The sequence below is a fragment of the Nothoprocta perdicaria genome, unplaced genomic scaffold (genome assembly GCF_003342845.1).
Source record: "Nothoprocta perdicaria isolate Ctin4 unplaced genomic scaffold, notPer1 scaffold_87, whole genome shotgun sequence".
Lineage (NCBI taxonomy): Eukaryota > Metazoa > Chordata > Aves > Tinamiformes > Tinamidae > Nothoprocta > Nothoprocta perdicaria.
Genome location: NW_020456165.1, coordinates 1,269,121 through 1,283,578, shown reverse-complemented (window position 1 = coordinate 1,283,578; position 14,458 = coordinate 1,269,121). Strand labels below are relative to the sequence as shown.

The 14,458-nt window shown below is 40.6% G+C and overlaps 1 protein-coding gene across 1 annotated transcript in view; it reads right to left on the bottom strand.

Annotated features, from left to right (window-relative positions):
• Positions 1-14,458, bottom strand: part of ITGA9 (integrin subunit alpha 9) — a 195,351-nt gene that overhangs the window by 67,993 nt on the left and 112,900 nt on the right. The window contains exons 17-18 of the mRNA XM_026052323.1: positions 13,434-13,510; positions 848-998 (exon numbers count right to left, since the gene is read on the bottom strand). Of these exons, the coding sequence (XP_025908108.1) occupies positions 848-998; positions 13,434-13,510 (228 nt within the window). The remainder of the gene's footprint in view (positions 1-847; positions 999-13,433; positions 13,511-14,458) is intronic.

Here is a 14,458-nt window from a genome sequence, read left to right as displayed (position 1 = left end):
TTACAAAATATGACAAATACTGGCAAAATGCCACTGTTCCAATGGACTAAGTTCATCCCACTTGCAACAATCATGCTACTGTTTCCAATATTGCTCTCAGGGCTCACACAGAATAGCAGAGCTCCAGCAGAGAGATGAATCACTGCAAAAACTAGGAGAAAAATAGCCAAAATGTTGTTTCTTATGCAGTTCTCATTTTACACAACTGCTTTCACATGTTGTTCTCCAAGTTTTAGGGGCCATCAGTTTATAAAAGCTTGATTCAGTGTTTCTTCTTCAACAACATATCTCTAAGTGAAACTCATGATAACGTAAATAGCCAAGTACTTGTCTGAAGCGTGTTTGAGCTCCTGGATGTAGGGTTGTGCCCTAGCCAAAACCCAGTCCTTGACCAGGCACATCCTTGAAAAGCCCTGTACTTCAGTTTCTGCAAAAAAAGGAACTGGGAACCCAGGTGAGGAGGTGACCAGGACTGGTGAATGCAGCCTGGCACCCCTCTCCATCCAAACTAGTGGCAGCCTTTGTCTTCAGCTCCACTGAGCATCCTACAGACCAGTCTCCCTCTTTCTCTCAACTGCCTTAAACCAAAGGGCCCTTCTTTTTCATTAGCACACCTCAAATAACGGTGCTGTCTCTACAGAAATGCCAAAGATGTAATTTTCATGGATTAAGCCAACAAAAGAAACAAGCTCAGTAAACTGTCTGGAACAAATTCAAGCCCAGTATAACCAGAAATAATTCCCAAATGCTTCAGATGTGTGGACTAGGTCACCCTGCATCCCCATATCCATAAGTGGGCTAGTTTAATATTAGGAGGCTTGCTCACAGCGAAATTTGCCTTTCTTACCTTTTGCCACATTTTGATGAAGAAGAGCTCCCCAGAAAAGTTGAAGAAAACGTTGGTGTCATAAGCATCATCCCCGATGTTAGCAATGGAAACGTTAAGCGAGATATTCCTCACTGCTCCCAGCGCCAGATAGGCGGTCTTGTCATCAACACTGTTGGCAAAACAATTAGAGCAGTTTAACTCTTGGTGACTTTCACATTTTCTTCGCTCTTTCCTACTACAGGATTGTCATAACTCAGCTCTGCAAGAGTTTGGAGGTTGCCACCTCAGGCCTGTGCCTAATGTCTGACACAGAGCACAGTGGGTCCTACAGGGAACCAGAATCTCCCAAATGTCTGGTTCTGGTACTGTATTTTACACCTGTCAAGAAATCCTATAATCTTCATGTGAAGTGTCTTCACATGACTTACTGCTTATATGATTTTATAGAGAGTAAAATAGTGGAAGACTGTAAGACAACTGCACAGGGAAACACACTAAGTGCAAAATATTGTCATGCCATTTGAATACAAATGTTCCTTGTCTCTCCGCCAGGAAAGCTCACTCTAACACTCTAGAAAGCTTCCAAAAATCCTCTTGGAGTTATGCTGTGGAGAGGACAAATGACACGGAGACTCAAACAAAATGTAGAAACTGTCGTAAGTGTAAAAATGCATGAAAATTATAATAAGTATAAAATGAATGTGACTAATCTTTCCCTGGGTGTTTATGGTGGACCTAACATGATGCAGTCATCTTCAGTAAGTGGCATACTGAAGGAATGGCTGAATTAAAATAATTGTAATTTCTTGTGAATAATAAAAATTATTCTAAAATGAACTTTGGAGTAAGGCTGTCTAGTCTCCAAAGCTGGTGCTTACAGACTAGAAGTGTAACTCTGCAGTATTTTCCATTTAATGCCAGCAATATTTGCAGTGTATGTTTCCTGTACTTATTTCACTTGTGATGATCTCTACTCATTTGTTATAGCCCAGAAGTATGGCTTACATTACAATGACAGCTTCTGACAAGGCAACTATAAACATTCAGTGCGTCTCCCTACAATTAACAACAGAAAACAACTAATCCTACCTCTAATTGTACACTTTACCTTCTAAACCTTATGGTTTATTGCGGCAATCAACTATCTCTGCAAATAAACATTTGCAAAAGCACTTTCAAGCAGGATCCACTGAAAAACTAACTTGAGGAGTCAAATAATTTGAGCTGTTGCTTTTATATACAGAAGTAATGGGTTAAGTATATGAGAGTACTAGGAAGTATTAAAATCTTTCGGCCATAACTTCAACATATATTCTTGAAATGCTGAAAGCTTATCAGGATACTCAAAACAGTCTGCTGGGTTTTTATAACAATCACAAGCACATATCTGAAAACAGGGGGGAAAAACCCACTTTATTATTGTGGAATATTCCTCATGAAGTTTATAAAAGCATCTGTTACTATCACTTGAAAAATAAATCAACATCCATCAGAGCAAAGTCTGTAAGGATCTAATTTAGTAAGTGATGGAAAGTTACAAGATATTCAGTTTTTGCAGAGTTGATACTAAATGCAAAGGATGCCACACAAATGTCTCCTGATTACCATGATTGGGCATCATCATTGGCACTCCCTCTTTCCCTTCTACACTAACTTCTTTACACTAAAGAGCACGACATACAAAGAGGAGAACCCTTCTTGGCAGCAGTAGCATTATGAGACATAATGCTAACTCTCTGAGATTCCCTGAGAAGGCTGTTCTTCCTAATGAATAGTAAGTGCTCACAGTAAAATCCTGTTGAAAACAATGGCCAAAAAAAATGTCAATGTAACTGTCATTAGTCAGTGTTACTCCTTTCTAAAGCTACCATTTAACTGTTAGAAGGGCATCACACTAAAATGGTGGTGTTCAAAACATCTTCTTCAACAGAGAAAGAAAGACAACTTTCTAAGGCAACACTAGCTCCCCCAACCACAGGTCCTCCATAAAGTTCACTTGCTAATAAACTTTGTGAAGAGCCTATCTGATAGGGGCCTGGCAGAAGACTTCAGATCTTCCTCCTAAAGGCTGCACTAGACCGTGCCGCAAGCCTGGTTTTGGGGGAGCGCTCTCCCAAGTCATTAGGTGTGTGCACATCTGGAACGGATCAGGTTCCCCTGAATTAAGAGAAGGATGAGGAACCTCCCCGCTCGTGAGGGGAGCCGTGCAGCCACGTGGCCACCAACCCGCTCCTGCCTCTGACAACTCCAGATGCGTCACTGAGGGAGCACTGACCCTCAGAACAAGAAAGCAATCGAAGTCACCCTCCGTACACGTGAAGCATGTCATAGCATGGAGGAACGGAACCAAGCCATGGCTTTTGGGTTATGTTTCACTGAATGAGAAGACCCAAAGTCCTCCCCACGGCCCTCCTAACCTTGTGTTGCAGGAGATAAGCTAAAAGAAAAACACAAAATCCAAACAACAACAAATTAAGATCATAGCCAAGAAATCCAAATCAGAAAGGAGAATCACCATCTTACTATGTAGTAGGCATAAGTAAAGGACTGGGTGAAAGTTCTGGGTAGACTGTAGACGCGTATACATTAGATATACATAACCACCTTTGCATGAACACATATACAGGCACACACAGTATGTCAGGTTATTGATTTCTGCATGGAAAGGAAACATGTCATTATTTGTCATTCAAAAGCACTAAATATCTGCAGTTACCATTGAAAAGATGTAGACTCGTAGATAACCAGCAGTTCTGAAAAACGAGACTCCACATTTACGCGACATAGATGACATTTAGAAATTCTGCCACAGTTTTAAATTTACTGGCTGTAGAACTATACATCAAATGTAAAAGGAAATATTTCATTTCTTTTCCCCTTAAGTGCTTAAGGAACGGAAACCTAAATTTAAAAGTTTCCAGATATAACAAGTACCATCTCTTTAACATGCTTTAATGCTCTCTATTAACACCTGCCCAACAAGTGAAGAAAGACTAGCTGGGAAAGGCAAACAGAAAAGCTCTGCAATGTTCATTTCTCCACTCCCCAAGATGCTGGGGCTTTTATTAATGTGGGTCAGGGGAGACATAATCTGCATTCCTGAAGGTACACAGGGACATATTTCCCTGTTTCTTGTACTAGAGAGTATTAAAAAAAATAAATGTAAAAGCATTTAGCATGCTTTTTTAGGTATGGCCCTTTAGCCTATGCATACTATGCACACTGCAGGAAAGGAATATGTGACAGAACTCACACTTACCCTGTTACTCTGGGTCACCAGCTTTCCTTTCTGTAGACCAAGCCTACCTCTCCTTTCTGCAAACCTGTTTCTACAGGGATAAATTCACCACTATTGCCCAGCAGACAGCAGAAGCTATGGAAGGACTTAGCTAAAACACACGTGGTAAAAATGCTTCAAATCATTAAGTCTGTTCCCTAGCTATCTGTCCCCTCGTTTCATCAAATGAAGTTATGCCACTTTTGAAATTAGTGACAGCCCTAAGTGAGTAAATGACGTTGGGTGATGAAGATAGTAGCTTGCTTTGGTTCCATCACGTTACCAACACTGCGCTTAGTCTTTGCAGTTAGTGGGATCCAGAACACAAATTTTGCCTCCATATCCAAACAGCAACCCTGAAAACCTTCCAGTTGAAGTTTTGTCACCAATTATAAAGTCAGGACAAACTTTGGGGTGAGTTTTACTCCAACACTTAAGCAAACTGGAACCAATAAAAACCTGAGACCCTGAGCTGCTCTCCTGGGGATCCTTCAGAAGTGCCAGCGAAAACTCCGAAGTTGCAGCCCTGTGAACAACTCCAGACTACGCAAATACTTTATAAGCAACCCCAGAGGGAGCAGAGCTACTGAGTTTTATCCCAGAGGGAGCAGAGCTGTTGAGTTTTATCCCACTCAGTTACTCCACCCCACATGAATTCAAGGCCACCTCTCTCTGGGCACCTCAAAGCCAGTGCAGACCCAAGGAATGGGGTACTCACTGCAGTTACTGAGGTTTATCCCGGGCTGCTCTGACAGAGGCAGAGGCAGCAGAGCAGCGAGGAGACCTCACACAGCCGATGTGTTGCTCCGAGCTGCACGAAGCTGCCTGTGGTAAAGCAGCCTCGGGAGCAGCAGCCTAAGCCAAGGCTTCCAGCGAGGAAGGCTGGAGCCCAGACAGGAGATTGAATGAGGAGGCGGAAACCGCCGCCGCTCCCAGCCCATCCCGCTGGCAGACGATGCTGCTTCCAGCACAAGGTGAATGGACTGGGGGCTCACCGAAAACCCATCGTGAGCTGGTCCGTGCCCTCAGCAGGGCATGTCCATCGGCCACGGGAAGCCACAGGGAGGAATCCCTCTGCTCCCACCCACGGGAACATCCTGCGCTCGCACACGGGCACAGGGAGAGCCCAGCAGGGACACTCACAAAACCTCAGCATCTCTCTAAAATTGCAGCTTTGGCACAAAGCACACAAGCCTGCTGTGAACTGCCAGAAATCAAAATCATTTTAAAACGGCTGGTGAACTCTCAGGCTATTTCTCTAGCTGAAGAACCTTGCTGTTCCTGCGCGCAGCAGGTCTCCCCACGACCACCCTGCAGGGAGAAAGGACGGGAGAACTTGGGGAGCAGCCCACGCTGCTCCTGCGCCAGCAGAGCGCAGCCCGCCAGTGGCCCCATGCCAGGATTGCTCCAGACAAACATGGAATAATAACAGCACGCCAATCTTGCTCCATAGGAAAGGACAGGGTGTTCTTGCTCTGCATGGAAAACGTCCTCGCCGCGTGCCCAGGAGCGGCGCAGGGAGGAGCTGCTCGTGCTTGAGCCCTTGGGAACAGGGCTGCAGCTTCCAGCGCTTTGGTTCCCACCTACACCGCAACTCAGGAACACAGGAGACACTTAACTCAAGCTCCCTCCCTATATCTTAATTAAAAGAACCCACAAATGCACCTGAACGCTGAACAATGGAAAAGCAAACACATACACACACTCTTGGAAAACAATTTTGCTCTTAATGGTACTATTGAAATTAATTCTGCTGCAAGATTAACTGCATAAGTTACAGACAGTCAAAACTTCTCTTCGACTTACCTTCCCACCACAGGTTAAATTCCTCCATATATATCTCCCATAGCTGCACAATCCACCTATGTCTTCAGAGTCTCACAAATCAGAAATATTACACAGGGCGGGGAATATCCACCTAAAAATACCCTTTATCCTATCACCCTACAGAAATCTGTTTCCTTTCTCTTATTATTAGCAGCTATTTCAATTGTACCCAGATGTTCAAGGCCCTTTATAAGCAGAACTGAAGAATCAGTGGGGAAGGAGCTGACTCTGCCCTCACACAGTGTTTTTCATTTGAATTGGGTTGCCCTGGTCTATGACACTGCCACACAAAGCAAGAGCAGGCAGAGCTTGTGCAGCAGCTAATATCTTCTCTCTCATTCTTGCAGACCCACAAGCAAGCCTGCATCCTCTATAACCATGAGCAGTGCCCTTGCAACCAGTGATACGGCCTCCTGGGACAAAGTTATTCCAATACATGCCTGTGGTGTAAGGCTGGAACACCAACAAATACTGATTACTAGTGGTAAAAAGAAATAGTTCAAGGCACAGCTGGAAGCTGCATACAGCAGCTTCATGTTTAAAAAAATACATTATTCCTGTTAAAATACTTGAAGAGCTTCAACTGAAGATTATTGTCCATAGATCTAGTAGAGCAAGTGAATTTGGAGGACGGATTCACAAGCACTTTGTAACAGAAGATTTCTAGGAATTAGAGCATTAACAAAGTTATCAAAAAAGCTATGATTTTATCTGAGAGATTCTGCCTCAGAAATTGATTTGCTCTTTAAATACGGTTAGACAGGTTGGATTGTTTGTCCCATTCTGAGAATGCTAGGGTACAATATATGATTTAAAAACATACTCAGTTGAGGCACAGGAAGAAAAAGACCAATGCCCTTTACACAGTCACTTTTAGAGGTCAACAAAAGACAGTTCATCAGAGTCGAACAGTTAGAAACAGCAGAGGTTTGTTGCTTCAGAAAATTTGATTTTGAGCAGCAGGTGCTATTTGTCATGAAAAAGTTATGTCTAAATGTCAAACATGACAACCAACATACACCCACTGAAGTACCAGCAACACTGCTCCTTTGTTTCAACTCTGTAAGATGCTTAGAATCCAAAAAGTGATCTACCTGCTGATCTGATTTTTGTTTATTGCAAGATACACTAAAAAAAGTTCACAGAACTCTGTAACAAAAAAAAAGCATATGTTTATAAATGTATATGCATGTAAGTATTCACCATGATTTAGTTTGGAAATGCAAAAGAACAGCGTATTTGCTTTTCATTGTAGTCTGTCCAGTACTGAGAACTTCAGTTTCTTGAGGCAGTTAACATATGACAGCACTGTATGAGGTTAAACCTTGGTGCTTTTTTGGTTGCTAGAGCAAGAAATACTATGGTGCTTTGCAATCTCTTAGGTCCATCAAATACCTGTGTTGGAATCACAGAATGGTTGAGGTAGGAAGGGGCCTCTAGAGATCATCCAGTCCAACTCTAATGTTCACAAAGAATGCCAGGCTACATATTGTTTCAGTAATAAACTCAAATTACACCAAACCATATCACTTTTGAGTTAAGGAGAAAAAAAAACAAAAATAATATTAATGTAATATTTCTATCTATTCCAATAGATACAGTCAAGTAGTTTTTACAAAGTAGAGCAACATGTAAGAAGTGGTATGACTGGCTTGTACAATACCTCTGTCTGGTAATGAATGACCCACTATTATTAAAAAAAAAAAAAAAAAAGCAAACAGGAGAAATCTGTATTCTTGGGTTACAAGTAAAGTACTGAGGTTTGTTGTCACTCATCACTTGATGGATCTATTACCATCTGGACAGGTTCAGCCACTGTATGTTCAAAAGGAACAGCACTGGCCACAGCTATCAAACTGGGCTTCATTTACTTTGCAAGAGATTTATGAAGCTCTGTGTACAACTAGCCAGATGGAAACCGAAGAACCATTCCTTCATCCCCACTCACCCTCGGCAGTGGAAAACATTCACTCGTTCCTCAGATGATGCTCCCACTGCAACTTATACTACATCCTGATTAATTGCTGGCACTGCTGGGTAGCCCTTTCAGGAAACTGCAAATCAGAGCCTGGATGTACTAGAACAGAATTTTCCATGTGCCTCACAAATGCAGCATTCAATCTACTAGCAACTGGCTGAAGGTAAAAGATAAATTAGAAACTAGAGCTCTGCCTCTTGGATTCACCGAAAAGACTTAATTCCAAATACAATTACAAATGTACTAATGTACACAAAGTGGAATAATAAGTCTTTTGATGTGTGCCAAATTACCTTGAAACAGAATTAAAATATATTATAATTTATGAAATCATTTAAATCACAGTGTGAAACTTGGCGTGATTTCTTAAGAAAATAGAAAAGAACCTACTCAGACTCACTTTTCCAATGTTTTCCCATTCTTCTCTCCTTGGAAAAAAATCTTATGGTACTTAAAATGATCTGAACTTAAGACAGGGGTGGGTACGACCAAGTGAGCAGCACATAAGCCCCACAGGACCAGTCAGGTATCTGTGTCCCTGGTGCCAGGAATATCCACAGTGGTATCTATAGCTTAACAAAAACAAGGTCCCAACTGAAAGCCCAAGAGCACTAGATATGCTAAATCACAGCATGTGCTCATTCTTCTTTTGATCTCTTCTTATTTTCTTTCTTTTTCTTTCTTTTTTTTTTTTTTTTTTTTTTTAAATAAAGCAGAAAAACAGCTCCAACTGAAGAGCTCCACTATTAAGAGTAGCCTGGCTAGAGTAAACACAAGGTTGAAAACATTTTTGTAAGAGGTCCGAGTTCAATGAAAGATATGAAAGATAAAGCAAGTGAAAACAAACTCTTCATCTGCTATGAATGAAGAGGAAGGAAAGAATAGTTACTATCTGAGCATGTAATTAAACCCCAAATGAAAGGATATTGTTTTTCCTCATCAGCAGTGTTGTGTTAAGATGCACTTCAGGGGCATAAAACCACAACGGGAAAGGCCGTGAAATGTGAGGCCTCCCTGGAAAGGAATTCCTGTTGTTTGATCAAAGCAAGATAAGTGCCGAGGCGCGAGCCTGGTCAAACTCATCAAACAACTTGCTTCCCACATTAAACCACAAGCTTGCAACTTTTCTCCACAGCTTTAACAAAGCCTATGATCAGTGAAAACCCTTATTAAAAAAAACCTGCTAAACATTACTATATTCATGAAATACAGTTACAAGAATTGGGATGTTTTTGACTGAAACTTCATGTTACTGCTCCTGCCCTTGGAGCACGCTGCATATCTACATTGCTTCCACACCAAGCTAGTATTCTGCACTATTATTGCTTGTGTTGGTGAAAATTAAATTGGGCAAAGCTGTCATAATACCTTTTTATCTGCAGTGAATCAGAGGGAGGTTTATCCAAGTGAATCAGCGGGAGCATTACCACACATTTTACCGAGCCCATCAGCACGTACTTTACTGCATCTGTAGGTAGCGTTTGCAAAGCAATCACATGGCTCTATTAGTTGCATAGCTATTTGCCCATGTGAAATTATTCATTCTCCTCAAATACAAATTATGTGCTTGCAAACTTGGGAGCTGCTCAAAAGTCCAGTGAGCTGGAGGCAGGCGAAGGCAGCAAGCTCTCTCCCCACCGTGTTTTCTGTAGTATCAGGGTTACGTCCTCCAAGATCATGTCCCAAAATCTCATTATCTAACCACTTACCTGCCTGTTGAGAATCTAAGCTGAAACAGGTCAAAGCAGCAAGGGGAAGATGAGCAGAAACCTTGTTAGTTCTTTAGTAGGTCACAGAAAGAATTTCTTTGGGAGAGAAAAAGCTTCTGTAGAACTGGTCATAAGGTTTCCAGCAATACGTTTTCATCATAAATTACCACTTTATTGAAATGGAAACATTTCAAACTCAATGAATTCTTTTTGACAGACTGGATTTCTGTTCCTGTGCTGGCTAATTCCAGAGGGACTGACAGAAGCAGAGATGGCCCAAGCCACAAGCCTGACCTTTCAATTGAAGAAAGAACGCTTCTCAAAAATTCCATTTCACAATAAGCTCTTGAAAGCTTTGGCTTCAATGCAAAACAATTTGCAAAACTTGAAAGTCTGCAAATTTCACCTGTCGCCTTTTGGACCTCTCTGACTTTTGTTCAGCCTAACAACCCTAACAACCCCAACACCATTTGCAGTGATATATACAAGAACCCCCATCAGTCTGCAGGGGAAGAAGCTCAGTTTGAGTCGGTAACAAAAGATGTCTGTTAAGGATCCTCTAAAACCAATACAATAATAACTTACATATTCGAAACAGCCAAGCATTCAAGCATAAGCAGTCCAATAGGTGAGTAATCCTATTTCCAATGACAGATGAAGGATACACATATGTCACATAAACATACGAGACCCAGGCTTCCTCTTGGAGCCTTCTCAGGAATAGTAACATTTATTATGGCATTTTCTCTCCAAGGAGGCTCACAGTTTTGTCTTTATGAACCAGCTTACATAACATGCAGACAGCTCGCTTCACTCACACAGGAATACAGCAGCTACATGGAAGGCCACAACATGGTTTTTCTTCTTGCACTATTTGTTTTCTGTAAAGCTGTTCGACTCATTGCAGGACACAGGCTGTCACTATATTTACACAGTCATGCAGGATTTCCTCTCTAGCTTCATCTCCTAAGGAAGCCATCACCCATTCTCCCCTGGTCTTTTAGCCGGTTTGTTTGTTATAGCTGAAAGAAAGTCTGATTTTTTATTTTTTTTTTCCCAAACACTCTTACAATTATTTAAACACCTGCCTTGTGGTTTTCATTGAGTTACCATTAGCGTTCCAGCAAGGCTTGGTATCTGCTATTACCTTTGTAGATAGATGCCCAAATGTCCATCAGATGGAGAGGTAACAGACCAGAGCCTGATTTAATATCACAGATAAGATGGGTGTTCCTGTCTACTCTGCTACTCACAGTTTTAGGTCCTTTTTCAAAGACCACAGTGCTTTTCTCCCACAGAAATAACATGAGGAGATTTGCAAAGTTAGAAAAGTCAGACTTGCCACAAAACACAGACCTCAGATACTCATTCAACACATCATGAGGAAACAGATGCATTTCAGGTTCTCAACAAGTAGCTATGGGGAGGTTCAATAAAAATGTGCTATTTACTACATAATCCTAATGGAAAAGACATTTGCTGTGCTGGGAAACAAAAAGACTAAAGCACTCAAGTCAAGCATGGCATGTAATAAAGGTATTTTTAATATTAAAAAACATATTTGAAAATAATAGCTAACAGAACACTCTTAATTGCATTTTGCTTTTCAGTATTGTTTTGCTGGCAAGCAAACCTATTGCTTGCCAGTCCCAAAGGCTATGGCTATAAAAATAAATCCTATTGCAAAATATTTTATTCACAGATCTCTTATGGTTTTGGATTGTGACATTAGAGTTACCAATATGCAACACATAACAGACTCTTTTTTTATGCTAAGATACTTTTAAGTCTTCTCTTCCTTAAATCATTTTTTTTTTTTTAATGGGCCACATTTTTTTTTTAATTACTGCACAAATGGGACCAGATTTTGCTCTCTCCAATGATGGCCACAAGGTTTAACGATTGAGATTCTTCAATGGTGAGGCCATGAGGTCAGCCTGCGTACCTTGTGGTGCCAAAACCTCACGTGATTATTAAGGAAGTTGGATTTGAAGAGAGACACGACTGGAAAGATGATCTCCCTGTCTTCTGCCCCTCCAGTTTCTCCTGCCCCGGCCTTCACTAGGTGCCCCACATACTCCATGAGCCTCCTCTGTCCCACTCCTAAGCTGATCTCTGCACTCTGATGCTAATGGCACTCATTTGCCTATTAATAAATCCAAGCCAGGCACTAGTAAGAGTAGCAACACTTCTGTGTTTTTATAGACAAAAAAAATCATTGTTTTCTTTAGACATACCCGATCTGTTAGGTTTCAACTAAAGCTGACACGCTCCTTTACCTAAAGGGAACTCATTCATTATAGACTTTAATGATTTGATGACATCCTGTTTATCTCATACAGGACTTCAGAACGTCACTGAATAAAAAAAAAAAAAAGATTGAGTGTTTTTGCTCAACATTTTGCTATAGGAGCGTTGTATTGTATTTGAATAACGACGCTGCTTTGACAGTCAGGGACTTTAAATTGCCATGATAACATAAATAACTGCTGTAAAAGTAAATAGTCTAATGCTCCAGTCACTCAACACAGCTCTTACTGCTGGGATTACTGTGCGCTGACTGACAGTAAGTTTTAGAGCCCGACCCTTACTTTTTATTGAGTCTTCCTTACCTGCAGGTCCAAATCCCTCATTTGTTCTCCCAGTCTGCACAGACATGTCTCCAATTCCACTTTTAATACACTTTACTCACCACTAACCTCTAGCCAAAGGTCAAAAATCCAGACTAATCACAGCTGAATCTTGGACTCCAGAACCTGAGACCTAATCTAGATCCCAGGCAATGCAGTGAAACATTCCTGTTGACTTCCGTAGTGTCTGGAGAAGTCCATAACTTCTCGGATTTGACTTTGAATCAGTTTCATCTTCAACTAAAACTGAGGCACACTACTTAAGACCTGTGTATATCTGCAGGCTCTAACTTTTTTTTTTCTTTCCCCTAAAACAGAGCAGGTTCTTCTCTCTTACCTGACCTGAAAGCGAAGTGTTTCACAAAAAGGATCTGTATCACAGAGCTAAACTGCTGACACACAATTAAATAACTGGCATCAGCATTTACATTTCTAAAAACGTGCTTAACAAGCTGGAGAAAAAGGAAACAGAAGTGATGTGTGAAGGTCACCTTTAGCCCCATCTATTCAGAAATTGAAAAAATCTACATCCTGACAAAGTATAGGCGTTTTCCTAGGATCATTGGTCAAAAGAGACAAAATACATCTTGTCTACTTAATGAGGTTTAGTATCCCAGAAGAAAGTGAAATGACACACACATATATACACACACATCCAAGTTATTAACAGAAAGGAACTGGCAAAGGAAAGCAGTTTATTTCCCAGGAGAGTTAGCAAAATCAGACAATTCAGAAATAAAATAAAACCTTACCATATTCTGAGTTGTTACTTATTTTGTTTTTGTATGTGTCCTTTTTTCTTCTGAATGAAAGTGCTTTGCCACACTCAGTTTGGCACTTACCATGCCACAAATGGTGTTTTACTGTCTCTGAAAATTGGCACAGTTTAGCAGATCGGGAACTGACTTAAGTATATTTCTTTACTTTCTCTGCCTCCATCCTCTGTGCTTGCTTTCTTCTTGAGTTTTGTCTTTGTATCTTACTTTTTGGGTGCATTGAGTCTACCACCAAGGGGATTTTATGTACATTCTCTACACATTATTCCACTAAAGATGATATAATCAACATCATTGTTCTAATCTGAAATAGGCCATAAGAAGTCTCTATTTGGATTTTGGATTTTCAAAGCTTCTTTCTTAAAATCAAAGAAGGTAAGAAATAAAAAAAAAAAAAATCCACTCACCTAGACAGCAGTAATTTACCCTGAAGTTTCAAATCAGCAGCACAGTCATCAGACTGACAGTTCCTCTCAAAAACAGTCTGTGAAAAAGACAGAAAAGTACTGTTACAGCATGCAAAGGATATGATCAAAGTTCTTAAAAAAAATCTTAAAGCAGCAACATGTTTGGATGAAATGAAAGAATTGTGTAAGTTGTGATATGTAAATGTATGGTGAGAATGTTAAGGAAATTCAAAAGCAGCCAAATCACATCTTTATCAAAATCTCTTTCTTCTGTGATTATTGAAAAGAAGGTTCACCAAAATCAGACTCTCTTGGAGATTTTCCTCAGTCCATTCCTGCTTCCCATCTGACAAGAATGGGAATCTCACACAGTATTTCTGGCACTCTTATATCCGACTCCAACACATAAAGTAGAAGAGAAAATAAGAAACTGTTCAAGAAATTAGAGGAACTCATGAACCAAGCAGATTTTCTGGCCTAGAATAAAGATTTAAATTATTTGTTTAGATTGTTTATGTACTAGGAAACATTTCAGGTCTCCTATAAGCAACAGAAAAATACTAACAACTACAACACACCAATGATAACCTAAACAACAGAACTGCTGCCAAACTCATGAACTCTAGAAAAGACCACCATTTCCAAAACTAAATGGACTGATACGACTAGGATCTGAAAAATGCAGATATATCATGAGTCGAACATTTAAGCAGCAGAAGGACGTTGACAGAAAGGGAATATGTGTGACATCTACATAAGCCTAAGCAAATATCTATGACTATCATAAAGTGAGATAGGATGGCAGGAATATATTTGTGGTATCCAGGAAACCCAAATTCTGTCAACAACATGGTTACTTACCCACCCTCTCCCCACTGCTGCTTTTGAGAACAGGGACAAACACCCTTCTGCACAGCTGACTAGACTTTTTAGGTTGCAGGGTTCATTCTTGCAGACATGCAATGCTTTTTAGTTTATTAAATAATCAGAGGAAAAATACCCCAAATGAGAGTCACAGAAACTCC